Raw genomic sequence first — 16,756 nt, 5'->3', positions numbered from 1 at the left:
TCATGGTCAAATTTAGAACTGTCAGCCATTTATTGTAGCACTGTATTATGGGTCCAGCAAACCTGACTCTGTTGAGGAGTTTTTACAAGATTCTTAGAGGAGTTGCTCTGTTAAAGTCTCTAACCATAATGTAAGAGGAACATTTTTAACCACTTCTGTGAATTTTTAAAACATGTTTTTATTGTTTATTTTACTTCATGAAATTACATTAAGGTGCAATTTGTCTTGCTTCTCCAGGCCATCTGGCAAAACCGAAAGAGGCATTGCATTTTTTTCTTGTTTCATGTCAGTTACATACACAGAGATTTTTTTTTGTAACCATGCAGTTATGGTTCATTCATTAAAGCCCGGTACACACCAAGCCGACGGTCGGCCGTCGGGCAGTTTTTGTTCGTCGGCAGACTTAAGTTTTCTCAGTGTGTTCCGCACCGTCGGCTGAAGTTGGTCCTCATCAGCTTTTTTTTTGCCGATTCGACATGTTGAATCGGCGTCGGAGCTCGTCGGTCAGTCGGGCCATCTGATCATTCTGATTGGCTGTTCAGCTATTTTTCACACTTTTGTTTTCTAATATCTATATCCTCCTGAGACCTGAGGGAAAAAAGTGTCATCAATATTTTTGTTTTGTGTGATTTCCTACTTCTTTTGGGTTAAAAAAAAACATTCTACAATGTAGAGTTTTTAAATTTTATTTTAAATTTTAATTTTACAGCATCTCCACTGTAGTGGACCACAGGACCATTTTAGGTCGAAAAGTCAGCCAAACTCAGAAAAGAAAACATTTAACAGAATATGGCTGTAGAGTGATATTAATCCAACAATAAATATAACAAAACAAAAGCCAATTATTATTCTGTATTGTTTCACTTGCTTAGCAGTGATAGTCCTGGAACAGTTTAGTTTGAAAAGACAGCTGAACTCAGAAAACAAAAAAATAAACAAAATATGGCTGTTGAGTGATATTAATCCAACTGTCAATTTAGTCTTGCACTTGCATTTTCGCAGCCTTATATATATATATATATCTCACATCTACAAGTGTGATATTTAGTTTATATAACAGTTAGACGGAACACGTGTGTAAATACATGAACAAAATAACAACGGAGTGTCTTTAATAGCCCTCTCTTGTGCAGAATCAAAGTTTGACAGTTTAACAGCTTAATGCACAGCTCTATTTTGACATCGGCTCGTCAGATGATTCATTCAAATTTAACATTTGCTTTTGTCATTCCTGAAACAGTATACGTGGATATTTGGTCCTCTTAGACAAATAAAAATGTTCTCCAAATTGTTAATGGATTATGTAAAGAAACCGAGCAAAGGAAGTTCCCCTTTCGGCACAGTACAGTTGACCGGAAATGACTGAGCTGGCTTACCTAAAATCAGGAAGTAATCGTGCATATGTTCAATTCAATTCAAGTTTATTTGTATAGCGCTTTTCACAATGCAAATTGTTGCAAAGTAGCTTTGCAGAAAATGAAAGTTTCTACATTATATTTAGTAATAGCTTATCAGTGGTGACTATCTCAAGTTGATGTACATATGACAGAAATGTACGGTAAAAATCAAGCAGTTAGTTAATGTCATGTAATCAAACAGACGATGAACACTATCAAACTTATAGCAACTTCTTAATAATCAACAAATCCTGAAAAAAGTATCACAGGTTATAAAATAAACATTAAGCACTGTTTCTAACATTGATAATAAATTGGCATATTAGAATGATTTAAGTAGGATATGTGACACTGAAGCCTGGTAATGGCTGATGAAAATTCAGCTTTGATCACAGAAATATATTTTAAAGTATAGTTAAAATAGAAAACCATTATTTTAAATTGTAATAATATTTCTAAATATTATTGGGGGTTTTTTTCTGTATTTTTGATCAAATAAATCCAGGCTTGATGAGCATAAGAGACTTCTTTCAAAAACAGTAATGGGTCCAAACTTTTGTACTGTATAGGCTAAGTAAAAATATGCAAGATTTAAAATCAAATGTTGTATAAACAAAAAGGTTAGGGATCATATTTGTTTCAAGTGCTTTTTATTGGGGGTAGAGGGCCTCCAACATGAATTTTGTTGGTTTTGTCTAGACTCCTAATGTCTGGAACCGGCCTTGTTCAGCTGCATATATGTGATGCGATCTAGGAAAGATCCCACATGGTCAAATTGGACCTTTTTTAGGTTTTGATACCATATGAAACCTGAGTTATTTTGTCTATAACTTGAATGTATCAAAATGTATGGCTATCTGAAGTTGGCTGATAGCTATGATTTTCAGGAATGGAATTTTGAGAAAAACGGGTTTAAAGTGAGGCAATGAAAATAAAAAACAACAGTCACAAGTATCACAGGTAAAAGACTTATTTTAGTCACTGTACATGATGTAAAAGTTACAAAATGACCCCAAGGAACACAGAACACTTGCATACATTTGAACATTAAGTGTAAGCTATAAATCTGTTCATAAAACATCACAAATTACAGCGTGTAGGCTCTCCAATTCTTCTCCTGTTCTAATCTGGACTTAATACATACCCAGACACAGTTCAGGGATGTAACTTGTAGTTTTGTGTTCTAAACTTGTAGTTTTATTTCATGCTGTCACCATTTGAACTAAATGAAAGTAATGCATAGTAATATGAAAATGGTGCAGGGGGCCTTTTAAGAATGAGCGCTATTATGCATCATTACACAAACAGACTGAAGAGGACAGTTTTCCGTTGTTTGGTCTCTGAACTTTTGATCACCCCTTGTATGTTTCGATAGCACGAATAGCGTACATTGTAGTGAGCGCAGCGCACCTGTGCATATAACAGACTGTCATCAGACTCCTCCTCTTTAGTAACTTCATCATCCGATCCTTCATCTCTGGATGTGAAATAGTCCATTATAACATCGTTTAGGGCAAAGACATCACCAAGATTGAGCAGATTGAGATGAGCAAGATCGTTTAAGTGAGCAGCATTGTTTTCTTGCGTTCCGCCATCTGACGATATTACAAAATAAATAAATAAAAAAACTTTGCATGCCAGTTTACACAGGACTGGCAGGAAATGTGCATTGATACAGCTTTATTATATATGCTACGTGGTTTATTTTGATAGGTTAACTGTTTTTGTGGTGTTAAGAGAAAGCACCTCCGCAGCACGTTCTTCACATAAGAGAAAGAGTCTTTTCTGCTTGCTGCAATACAGGTGCTGGTCATATAATTAGAATATCATCAAAAAGTTGATTTATTTCACTAATTCCATTCAAAAAGTGAAACTTGTATAGTTTATTTCATTTTCCAGCAGGACTTGGCACCTGCCCACACTGCCAAAGGTACCAAAAGCTGGTTCAATGACAGTGATACTGTGCTTGATTGGCCAGCAAACTCGCCTGACCTGAACCCCATAGAGAATCTATGGGGTATTGTCAAGAGGAAGATGAGAGACACCAGACCCAACAATGCAGATGAGCTGAAGGCCACTATCAGAGCAACCTGGGCTCTCATAACACCTGAGCAGTGCCACAGACTGATCGACTCCATGCCACGCCGCATTGCTGCAGTAATTCAGGCAAAAGGAGCCCCAACTAAGTATTGAGTGCTGTACATGCTCATACTTTTCAGTTGGCCAAGATTTCTAAAAATCCTTTCTTTGTATTGGTCTTAAGTAATATTCTAATATTTTGAGATACTGATTTTTGACTTTCATGAGCTGTAAGCTCTAATCATCAAAATTAAAAGAAATAAACATTTGAAATATATCAGTCTGTGTGTAATGAATGAATATAATATACAAGTTTCACTTTTTGAATGGAATTAGTGAAATAAATCAACTTTTTGATGATATTCTAATTATATGACCAGCACCTGTAAATCGCTATTTTTCAGAGATGACAGACAAGATGTTATAGAATAATAATTTAATGAAAACCTAGTTTTCTTCAAACGAATTTGCGTATTAGATTAAAATATCTGGATTAAGCTGTCTAAGATTACTTCGCATTCTCGTGTTCCCCGAAAAGGGCAGATGTATCGATACTCGAAACCGCGATCAGCAATGCAGCGATTGGCTAGTGGCAAGACAGTAAGCAAATAAAACTACATAAATGTTATAAGCTAATAGATAAATTAAATGTGCAGTTTTTAATTTATTTGTAATTCATGATTCATACATGATTCCCAATTATTTATACTCATGATTTCTAGTATTTGTACAGGCTTTACATTTTTATTTCAATGTGGTAATTAGCAATTCATTTAATTTGATCTTTGAAGCAGAATCATGACATTAGAGTTTCTTAGAGATCAAGTTATCTGCATCACCTGCGCTCCATCAAGCCCCTCCCATAATATCTGTCACCACTCAAATTAATGCACGACTCAGATTAACTGTATAGCATGTGTGTAAGACTCAAATACAATTATAAAGTAATTATTTCATCACTAATGAATCTTTCAATGAGTAAACTTGACTTGACATTTCAAATTTGCACATAACATCCTTGTACATAAAATTTTTTCAATTTTGCCATTTTGTATATTATTCTTTTTATTATCTGTGTCTAGTCTTGTCGCTGTCTTTCTGTTGCACTGTGGAGCTTCTGTCACTAAAACTAATTCCTTGTATGTGTAAACATACCTGGCTATAAAGCTCATTCTGATATCACTATAATGCCTTTTGAGGTGAGGGGTTGAATATTTCTGATTGCAACTGTAAATACATAGTATGGCAATAAAAATATAAATATTATTTATATTTCTCCCCGGCCATTGCAACATTTTTTTTTCTTTTTGCAAGTCTTAAGCTGGTCCCATACTTGGGGTGTAACAACTAGTGAAAACACATTTTTAAATATAAAACTTAACAATGTGTATTTTCATGAGTAATGACATCAGAACACAGATAGGGTCTCACATTTGCACAACTTAAATTGTCTTCCTCCAGAATGAATGCATAACTGATTACTGAAATTGCTCGTTGTTGTAAACCTTTTGCCACACTGAGTAGCACTCCACATTTCAGGTCTCTCAATATAAGCTATATATAAGCTCTTGATATAACTATTCAAACTGAAGACATTTGAAATACCTTTCATCGGTGTTAAGTCTCATGTGAACGTTAGCGTTTCTTTTTAGGTTGAAACTCTTCCCACACTGGGGGCAAGTGAAATCTCCAGTGTGAACCTCAAGGTTTGCTTAGTTTCTGCAAGTCTGCAGTGATATGAAATGCAAGACTTCTCTCAGATGAGATTAATCACATGACTCCAAAGTGTTTCCTGTCTGTGAAACTCCTACCACTTTGATGACTTTCTCTCTTGACTGAATCCTCAAGGATTGAGCTTAAGGGTAAGATTTATCTGAAACTCCACACTGATCACATGTAAATGGCTTATTTTTGTACTGAATTCTCATGAGCCAAAAATGGATTCATTTTCAAAGTTAACTTCTGCCGAAACTTCCACACTGATGGCAGGTAAAGGGTCTCTCCAGTATGACTTCTCATCAGAACTTTAAGGTTTTTATGTTGACTTAAACTCTTTCTCCAGTGTGAATTCTCATGTGGCAATCAAGATTTCCCTTTCGGTTGAAACATTTTCCACACTGTTGACAGTTGAAAGGCTCTCTCCAGTATGAGCTCTCACATGGACTTTAAGGTTTCCACGTTGATCAAAACTCTTTTCACACTAAGGGGACTTGTAAGGCTTTTCTCCAGTGTGAATTCTCATGTGCCTGTTTAGGCTTCCTTTCTGAGTGAAACGTTTTCCACATTGTTGGCAGGTAAAAGGCCTTTCTCCTGTATGAACTTTCATGTGGAGTTTAAGGTTTCTATGTTGATGAAAACCCTTTCCACACTGAGGGCATGTGTAAGGCTTCTCCCCAGAGTGAATTTTCATGTGCCTTTTAAGATTTGTTTTTTGATTGAAACTTTTTCCACACTGTTGACAGGTAAAAGGGCTTTCTCCTGTATGAATTTTCATGTGGACTTTAAGGTTTCCATGTTGATGAAAACCCTTTCCACACTGTTGGCAGGTGAATGGCTTCTCTCCAGCGTGTATTCTCATGTGCCTGTTAAGGCTTCCTTTTTGAGTAAAACTTACTCCACACTGCTGACAGGTGAAAGGACTTTTTCCAGTGTGTACTATCATGTGGTAATCAAGGTTTCCTTTTCGTTTGAAATGTTTTCCACACTGTTGGCAGGTAAAAGGCCTTTCTCCTGTATGAACTTTCATGTGGAGTTTAAGGTTTCTATGTTGATGAAAACCCTTTCCACACTGAGGGCATGTGTAAGGCTTCTCCCCGGTGTGAATTTTCATGTGCCTATTGAGAATCCCTATTTTAGTGAAACTTACTCCACACTGTTGGCTGGTGAAAGGGTCTTCTCCAGCGTGAATTCTCATGTGGTACTTAAGGCTTCCTTTTCGGTTGAAACTTTTTCCACACTGTTGACAGGTAAAAGGCTTTTCTCCTGTATGAATTTTCATATGAATTTTAAAGTTTCCTTGCTGATCAAAACTTTTTCCACACTGTGAGCACGCGTATGGTTTCTCTCCAGTGTGAATTCTCATGTGGACTTTAAGATTTCCATGCTGATCAAAACTTTTCCCACACTGAGGGCATGAGTAAGGTTTCTCTCCAGTGTGAATTCTCATGTGCCTGTTAAGGCTTCCTTTTTGAGTAAAACTTAATCCACACTGCTGGCAAGGGAAAGGGCTTTCTCCAGTGTGAACTATCATGTGGTAATCAAGGTTTCCTTTTCGTTTGAAACATTTTCCACACTGTTGGCAGGTAAAAGGCCTTTCTCCTGTATGAACTTTCGTGTGGAGTTTAAGGTTTCTATGCTGATGAAAACCCTTTCCACACTGAGGGCATGTGTAAGGCTTCTCCCCGGTGTGAATTTTCATGTGCCTATTGAGAATCCCTTTTTGAGTGAAACTTACTCCACACTGTTGGCTGGTGAAAGGGTTTTCTCCAGCGTGAATTCTCATGTGTACATTAAGCTTTTCATTTTGATCAAAACTTTTTCCACACTGATGGCATGTGTAAGGCTTTTCCCTAGTGTGAATTCTCATGTGGTACTTAAGGCTTCCTTTGTGGCTGAAACTTTTTCCACACTGTTGACAAGTAAAAGGCCTTTCTCCTGTATGAACTTTCATGTGGAGTTTAAGGTTTCCATGTTGATGAAAACCCTTTCCACACTGAGGGCATGTGTAAGGCTTCTCCCCAGTGTGAATTCTCATGTGGTACTTAAGGCTTCCTTTTCGGCTGAAACTTTTTCCACACTGTTGACAAGTAAAAGGCCTTTCTCCTGTATGAATTTTCATATGAATTTTAAAGTTTCCTTGATCAAAACTTTTTCCACACTGTGAGCACGTGTATGGTTTCTCTCCAGTGTGAATTCTCATGTGGACTTTAAGATTTCCATGCTGATCAAAACACTTTCCACACTGAGGGCATGAGTAAGGTTTCTCTCCAGTGTGAATTCTCATGTGCCTGTTAAGGCTTCCTTTTTGAGTAAAACTTAATCCACACTGCTGGCAAGTGAAAGGGCTTTCTCCGGTGTGTACTATCATGTGGTAATCAAGGTTTCCTTTTCGTTTGAAACGTTTTCCACACTGAGGGCATGAGTAAGGTTTCTCTCCAGTGTGAATTCTCATGTGCCTGTTAAGGCTTCCTTTTTGAGTAAAACTTAATCCACACTGTTGACAAGTAAAAGGCCTTTCTCCTGTATGAACTTTCATGTGGAGTTTAAGGTTTCTATGTTGATGAAAACCCTTTCCACACTGAGGGCATGTGTAAGGCTTCTCTCCAGTGTGAATTCGCATGTGGACCTTGAGGTTTCCTTGTTGATAAAAACTCTTTCCACACTGTTGGCAGGTGAAAGACTTCTCTCCAGTGTGAATTCTCATGTGAGTTTTGAGGTTTCTATGTTGAGTGAAAATCTTTCCACACTGAAAGCAGGGTAAACAACTTCTAGTTCCTATCACTCTTTTTCGTAAGGAAGTATTTTTAGTCTGTGAGCAATTAAAAGGTTTTTCTTCAGTCATGAAATCATGATGGCTCTCATACTGTTCTTTCTCTTCCATTTCATTCAGTACTTCATTCTCTTTAAATGATGTCAGGTCTAAGGCAAAAAACAGACATCAAAAACATTTTAAACAAGTAAAACATAACCAACAACATGGATTATACATCTTTATACACACTAAGCTACTGAAAGTGGTGTAGCATGTAATCTCAGAAACTTTTTTAAATATAATTTCAGCATTTTTTAACTGATCGTATTGGCCAGCCAATCCTGATCCTTTATTTTACACCAGATGTCACTAAAGAGTCGGGCAGTACATGGCGGTATATACCTTCAAGCAAGTTTGTTAACTGACATTAAAAGAAAAATGCGGCAACTCAAGAACCAGTGAGGTTTTTTTCTAGCATGTCACACATTCTAGCTTCCATGTTTAGCATATTTGATGCACACTTTTGTAACAAATCACTCAAGTCAGTTATATACTGTTTACGTTTATCTGCCATCAGACTATCCGAGACATTGTCAAAAAGCGTTACTATGGGTTGCATGTTGCTTCGGACTTAACTAAAAGAATGGCATTCTGACACAGCTTCATGCTTTCTAAACTTATTTCCACTTTTTTTAGATTTATTTTTGGCATTTTTGCCTTTATGATTGATGTGTTTTCAACTGTTAAAATCAGAGTTATTTTTTACAGTTTGTAATCGTCTAAAACAGTGGCCTCAAACTCAATTCCTGGAGGGCCACAGCTCTGCAGAGTTTAGCTCCAACCATCTCCAAATCACAACTGCTTGGAAGTTTCTAGTAATCCTGAAGACCTTTATTAGCTGGATCAGGTGTGTTTGATTAGGGTTGGAGCTAAACTGTGCAGAGCTGTGGCATTCCAGGAATTGAGTTTGAGACCAATCGATTAAAAGAAGAAAATCATATACACCTGGAATGGCTTGAGGGTAGGGCTGTGCGATATGATGATGTATCAGATAGACGAAATAAAAAGTCTGTCGTTTCATATTATGCTCTATCGTTTATTTCGTGGTGTCACAAAATACATTGCTTACGGCAATACTTTTTCATCATTTGGATGACTGCAATCTTACACGCCATCATGGTGCGTGAAGGGGAGACAGAACCAGGTGGAGAATGACCAGCCAGAGCTCGTTCCTAAACGAGGGACTACATCTGTAGCATGGACACGCGTTTTTAACCACTGCAGTTTTAAAACAACCGATTTTAAGCCGTTGAAACACAAACAACAGAGCTATATGCGTGCGCAGTCTCTGTTTCTGTGTGAGAGGAGCACACTTTATTTTGCCGCTTTATTGGATTTGAACGATTACATAAACACACTTGTATGCATCATAATCTTCAGCAAGTATCCTCATAATCACAGTGATTTAGGTCTTAAGGGAGAGTAAACAGCTGAAAATGAAAACGCATATGTAACAGTATATTGGATCCAGACTTAGGTCTTAAAGGGGAAGCTGTCCAATATTCGTCCTGTCGGCCATTTATATTAAACAAACAACAGTGATAGAAAATCTCTTATTGCTCTTGACTAAATCACTTTTGTAACTTTAATAAGAATAAATAAAATAAAATAATAATAATATTATTATATGTGTGTTTGTTTGTGTGTGTGTGAGTGTGTAGAATACACAATACATGTGTTAATTATATCTATCTACATAACGATCGAATACTGTTTATTTACTCATTTCGTGATATAAGATTTTGGTCATATCACCCACCCCTACTTGAGGGTTAGTAAATCATGGGGTAATTTAAATTTTTGGGTGAACTATGTCTTTAACTTAGTGATAGCTATTGGGATGTGAAGAGACTTTCTACCAGCATAACAAAAAAAATATCGTTTTTGAACCAAATAACCTACCCTGCCTTTAATCAAACACACCTGATTCAACACATCGGCTCAGTAATAGAGACTCCAAGACCAAACAGAGAAATTTCTAACATGGGGGAGTCAAGAAGATGGGCAACACTTTATTTCGATAGTCCACTTTAGACATTCTACTAACAGTAAGTAACTTTGCGATTACATGTCAACTAGCAGTCATTAGAATGTTAGTAGACTGCTTAATAACTTCTAACACTTTATTTTGATGGGTCCACAACATACTGACTATGAGAAACTTTGCAAGTATATGTCAACTTATTCTACTAACCCTAACCTAACAGTCTACTCTGAGAGTTAGTAGACATGTAGCAAATTAATGAGAATTAGTTGACATGTAGTTACAAAGTTACTGTGCATGCTGAACGTAAACAACGCTGATTACAATCTGGGGTACTCTCCAAAATGGCGGAAGACGGTAACTCGAGGAGAAGAATTGTCGAATAAATTGTGTGCAAAGATAACAATAATAACGATGTATTTATTCTCACTGCTTTGTAAAATTACGTTTGAACACTTGATGTCACATGGACTGTTTTACTGATGTCCTTGCTACGTTTCTGGACCTGGGAACATTGCAGTTGTGTTGCTGTCTTTGGAGGATCTGAGAGCTTTTGGATTTCAGCAAAAATATCTTAATTTGTGTTCTGAAGATGAACAAAGGTCTTACAGGTTTAGAACGACATGAGGGTGAGAAATTAATGACAGAATTTTCATGTTTGGGTGAACTAACCCTTTAAAGCTATGGAGCAACAGGATTAAAGTTAATCTATCTTAAATATAAAATAAATCCAGGATCAAAACGATGGTTTAAATATAAACCTGCTTATTTTTAAACAACATTTAAAGTTTGGTGCAACAGAATTACTAGATAAACCTTGATTTAATCTAGATATAAACTTAATCCTCATTGGTGCAATCCATCCTCAGGCACTTTATTTAATTTTGTACATTCTTATTATCTTCATCTCCATGTTTATTACTTTTTTGTCTTATACTTGTCTAAATTTTGCACAATCTATGGACCTGACTTACATTTCACTGCTTGTTATGCATCATATATATATATATAAAAAACCGAGTATGTGACAAATAAAATCTTGAATCTTGAAATATTGGCGGTGGGTCCAAAAAGTGTGGGGGACAGAATCGCCTGTTTCTTACAGTGCGTGGGACACCTGCTGCGCCCCTGACTGAAGTCAAAACACGGACGGAATTGGTGTTAGTGCAAGCGCCGCTTGCTGTAAGGTGGGACAGTTATGTTCACGATTTCTGATTTACTTAACGTTTACTGCATGAGCTTGGCTGTGATTGGATGATGATAGGTGTCGGTGATCATTCTCAGCCGAAGCCGAACAAAATGAAACACTGAAACAATACCAAACAAGATTTTTCGCATTTTTCCCCATCTATTTTGGCTTTTTGTTTTCTTTTTTTTCTTTTTTACAATTGCATAAATTAAATAGCCAAAATGTGGTTTTTACTGTTTTTCCTGCTTATCAAATAAAAAAATTGTTACAAAACAACAATTTAAAAATATTTACTTAACTCTGAACATTTTTTAACAGACATCATACCAACAAAGCACAATTTATCTTATAAGTTAGTAAAATTATATTTTTTGGCCATTTTTGAGACCCCCTTCTTGAATCAGGCATGCATGAGCTGTTGTAGGGTAATTATTATTTTCATGATTATTGTCTTACTTTTTTATTTTATTCTACAGAACAGTAAAACTACAATACTAACATTTATGAATGTTGTTGGAGTTGTTGCTTTTTATTTGGGCAGAAACCCGCAGGAGGATCTCAGTGCTTCTTTTTGTGGACAACAGATTTATAAATGATTCTCATTAGGAATTTGGAAAGATGTTTGTCGCACGTATCGCATTGTCACATGTCTTTAAAAAAATCATAAAAATGTTACTGAGCAACTGACGAATAACAGTGTTTCAGCACAGATCTTTGGACTTTGAACCCTGGTGCCGCGAGCTCATGCAGCGCTGTTCGAATACACGTTTGCTGCTTTAGTGCGCGCCTGTATTTGATCGTGTCACGTCATTGTTCGGTACATATTATTCAGTCGAACACCAAAAGAGCTTTTTTTGCTATTCTCGGCCGAACAATTTCAGTGCATCCTTAGAAGTCACGTATGCGACACATAAAAAAAGCCCAATATATGGGACAGTTGACAACCAACATTGTTGTGGACCTATTATGCTCATTTACAGGTTTATGATTTCGTTAAAGGATCTACTAAAATAGATTTACATGTTTTAATGTAAATAAAAAACAAACAAACATAAAATTTCATCACCCTAGAAACCAGGCATTTGAAAAGCCCAGTCTGCTCTGATTCTGACTCTGTTGTGATTGGTCAGCCGCTTAGCGCTTGTGTCGGACATGTAATGCCCCTTATATCATAACTGGCAAGTATCAGGTCTATAACTTATAACTATAATTTAGAACTGTGCCATTTCTCACATCACAGTAAAAATTGTGTCAATATACCAAACTGACCCGCATCAAACTACATGGTCCAGAAAGTAGTCATTAGCAAAACGGTGCTGAAGAATAGTTTTAAAAATTAATTTCAACCAGCGATTCTTCAGTTCCTCTTTTATTCGTATGTTCATGTATTGATGTTCTCCCTCCCAGTTAGGCCACGGTAGTGGCCTCTTAAAGATTTGATAAAGTATTCAAATAAGTTCCTTATCTTTGGGTGCATTACAATGATTTTCTAATCAAGAATATGATCAAGGCTGCATAGGTGGATGAGTTCAGGGAATCTGGCTGGTAAAATATAATGTTTAACTCTGAAATAGGATCTTCTCTAGACTGGAATACACTACACGACTTAAATTCTGTACAGACTTTAAAACACTTGGCATTATAGGCTTGCTGACTTTGTAAATAGTTACAGAAGAAAAGACGGACATCACACACTAAATGACTTCCAATCACAACAAACTAACGCTAACATTTTAAATAAAAATCACACGCATTGAGAATGAAAACCAACCTGTTTGTTCCTCGGCATCTTCTTGTTTGAGACTGAACACTTCTTCAATCCTGAAGTCTTCACTCTCCTCTTTAATAATCGCCATTTTCTCTGTTTGTACACTCTGTCATGATTAAGATGAGATTAACAAAGAAAAATAAATGCAAACAATCTTCTGTGAGCGTCTCAATCAGAGTGATGACTAAAAACAAGCAAACTCGCACTAAAATTAAACACCACACTTTAAATACAAAGTATCTATTTATTTAAATATTATTTATATTAATTTCATGACAATATATTCCGTTTTCATCAAAAACATTTTCGCTTTTTGTAATTGTAAAACTTGTTACACATGTTTGACGTCGTGTTTACAGTTTTGACAAGCAGGCGTCGAGCGATTAGAAACCGGTTCATTTCGCGGCGAAATGGGTTCAGTTTCGTTTTAAAAAGCTCCGTTTCTCCATCACTACTCACGGAATTCGTGTTTATTAAACTAATTAACCTTATATAGGGAGAGAAATGAGACACAACTTTATCTGTTACTCGTCTATGGATGCGCTTTACTTACACAAGACAACATTCTTTAATATTAAAGTATTACGGTGTGATCATAAACAATAGTTAATACATTTCATAGTTCACTACGGCTTGTAATGATTGAAATGCTTTGAATAAATGAAAACAAACCTATCCTCGGATCACAGACACAGCCTTACGACGTCACGCCGCCTTATGACGTCACGCCGCCGTACCAAAATAAAAGTCCTGTCCACACGAATCATGCTAATTCACATACAGAAAACACACACGTACAGGTCATAAGACACAGGGTTCATTCAAAGAACGGATAGCATTTTTCAAAAGCTTCTAAATGTAAGTGAGAAGTGCTCACAATTCATCTGCAAAGCATTTGTGACATTGTTTTAATCCAGAATGAAGGTATGATTCATATTACAGGATTGGAAAGAACTCTAAATATTAAAAAAATCTGTAAATCAAATTCAGAAGTGATCTAACTATTTTATTTATTTAAAACTGAATTTCTATAAAAATCCCATCTCAGTTTCTCCCCAGAAAATAAGGGCAACATTTTTAAAATTTGGTTAAAATATTAAAGTGCCTTTATATAAAGCACTACATTGATGGTGGGTTTAAAACAGTTTGACTGAATGAAAAACTTAAAGGCCCGGTTTCACAGACAGGGCTTAGACTAAGCCAGGATTAGGCCATAGTTCAATTAGGACATTTGAGTAATTTGTATAAACATGCCTTATTAAACACATTACTGGGGTGCATCCTGAGACAAAACAAAGGATCTGATATATTTTAAGATCAGTCAGTGCAAGTTTCTTTCAGTTGAAACAGCTCAGACTTACATTTTAGTCTGGGACTAGGTTTAAGCCTCGTCTGTGAAACCCGGGGGTATGCGTTTTTGTGTCTCTGCTGTTTTTAGTTGTATTCCTATGTGGAAGTGCTCTTGATGGCTGTCTTTCACCATTTCAATGCTTTTTGATGTTTTTCTTGTTTTGAATGGTTTAAAACGTGTCTAGAGACACAGCTTTGCTCATGTCAGGTCTGATCATTTCTTTTAGTTTGAAGTTGTTTAAAATTCTAAGTAGTTTTAAAGCTTGCCTTGAAGGTTTTAAGTTTGAAGGCGATAGATGGATAGATAGATAGATAGATAAGATAGACAGAAACTGGAAAGCACAATGGCATTAGTTATTTATGTTAGGGGAAAAAAAAAGAGCATTGCAGGTCATACCTGCTTACTTATTCAGTTTTTCATTTGAATAAATATTTAGTCATGATTAAACACTTGGTTTTTTTAAATGTGAAATTTTAAAGTTAATAACTTACATCTTTTTTAATATCAACTGACATTGAATTGTGATGGAACAAATCAAAATTCAACAAAAATTTTGTAATAAAATTTACGAAAAAATATAGGAACAACTGAAATCACATGTAAACAACAAAAAAAACAAAGCACTTCCTCTGTAATCCCTTATAATCATGTTAAGTGTTAGCAAAACAGAAGGACACAAACGGGAGCTTCCACAGAAGTGGTGTTTATTGCCAGCGGAACTGATGTAGAGTCAAACGGATGAGCAACGCAGACATAGCTGAGACAAGATTTTCGAGCTTTCCATTTTGATCAAAGCTCTTTCCACACTGAGGGCATGTATAAGGCTTCTCTCCAGTGTGAATTCTCATGTGCCTATTGAGAATACCTTCCTGAGTGAAACTTACTCCACACTGTTGGCAGGTGAAAGGATTTTCCCTAGTGTGAATCTTCATGTGAACTTTAAGGTTTACATGTTGATTGAAACTCTTTCCACACTGAGGGCATGTGTAAGGCTTCTCTCCAGTGTGAATTCTCATGTGCCTGTTAAGGTTTGTTTTTTGATTAAAGCTTTTTCCACACTGCTGGCAGGTAAAACGGTTTTCTTCTCTATGAATTTTCATGTGGGTTTTAAAATTTCCATGTCGATCAAAACATTTTCCACCCTGCAGGCACTTGTATGGCTTCTCTCCAGCGTGTATTCTCATGTGCCTATTGAGAACCACTTTTTGAGTGAAACTTAATCCACACTGCTGACAGGTGAAAGGGCTTTCTCCAGTGTGTACTCTCATATGGTAATTGAGGTTTACTTTTCGGTTGAAACTTTTCCCACACTGTTGGCAGGTAAAAGGGCTTTCTCCAGTGTGAATTCTCATGTGGGCTTTAAGGTTTCCATGTTGAGTGAAACTCTTTCCACACTGAAAGCAGGTTAAACAACTTCTAGTTCCTATTGCTTTTTTAACTCTTTTCCGTGAGGAAGCTTTTTTAGTCTGTGAGAAATTGAAAGACTTTTCTTCAGTCATGAAATCATGATGGTTCTCATACTGATCTTTCTCTTCCATTTCATTCAGAACTTCATTCTCCTCTTTAATTGCTGTCAGGTCTAGTACTAAAAAAAAAAACAGGAAAAAACAACAACATTTAAACATGTAAACCATTAAAACCAACAAAATGTGTTGTACAACCTCACATTCACTTAGCTACTGAAAGAGGTATTACATGTAATCTCAGACCATCTTTTAAATTTTGTTTCAGCATCTTTTAACTGATCGGTATGGGCTAGCCTAAGCTTGATCCCCTTTGATTCCCTTTCTAGCTTGTACTTATTTGAACAATGCCTGAAACTTGGTATTACGAGCACTTCCTGTGTCTGTTTGCCTCTTTAAGAAGAATCGCTTTATGTATTCCCCAATTGTAAATTGCTTTGGACAAAAGCTCAGTCTGCAAAATGACTAAATGTAAATGAGATCCTTTATTTCACGCCAGATGTCACACAAGTGTCACGCATTTGGATGATCCAGAAGAGGATTAGGAGAATGTCATATGGTCAGATGAAACTAAAATAGAACTTTTTGGTAAAAACTCAACTTGTCGTGTTTGGAGGAGAAAGAATGCTGAGTTGCATCCAAAGAACACCATACCTACTGTGAAGCATGGGGGTGGAAACATCATGCTTTGGGGCTGTTTTTCTGCAAAGGGACCAGGACGACTGATCCGTGTAAACGAAAGAATGAATGGGGCCATGTATCGTGAGATTTTGAGTGAAAACCTCCTTCCATCAGCAAGGGCATTGAAGATGAAACGTGGCTGGGTCTTTCAGCATGACAATGATCCCAAACACACCGCCCGAACAGCGAAGGGTGGCTTCGTAAGAAGCATTTCAAGGTCCTGGAGTGGCCCAGCCAGTCTCCAGATCTCAACCCCATCGAAAATCTTTGGAGTCCGTGTTGCCCAGCGACAGCCCCAAAACATTACTGCTCT

At 36.7% G+C, this 16,756-nt stretch overlaps 1 protein-coding gene across 1 annotated transcript in view; it reads right to left on the bottom strand.

Annotated features, from left to right (window-relative positions):
- Nucleotides 1-600: 600 nt before the first annotated feature.
- LOC131538450 (zinc finger protein 493-like) overlaps nt 601-16,756 on the bottom strand; it is a 29,865-nt gene continuing 13,709 nt past the window's right edge. The window contains 4 exon segments of the mRNA XM_058772328.1: nt 601-8,114; nt 12,952-13,054; nt 13,686-13,716; nt 15,011-15,884. Coding sequence (XP_058628311.1) covers nt 5,548-8,114; nt 12,952-13,054; nt 13,686-13,716; nt 15,011-15,884 — 3,575 coding nt within the window. The 3' untranslated portion in view covers nt 601-5,547.

Source organism: Onychostoma macrolepis, chromosome 04 (assembly GCF_012432095.1).
Source record: "Onychostoma macrolepis isolate SWU-2019 chromosome 04, ASM1243209v1, whole genome shotgun sequence".
In the NCBI taxonomy this organism is placed as follows: Eukaryota; Metazoa; Chordata; class Actinopteri; order Cypriniformes; family Cyprinidae; genus Onychostoma; species Onychostoma macrolepis.
This window is presented reverse-complemented; position numbering and strand designations above follow the sequence as displayed.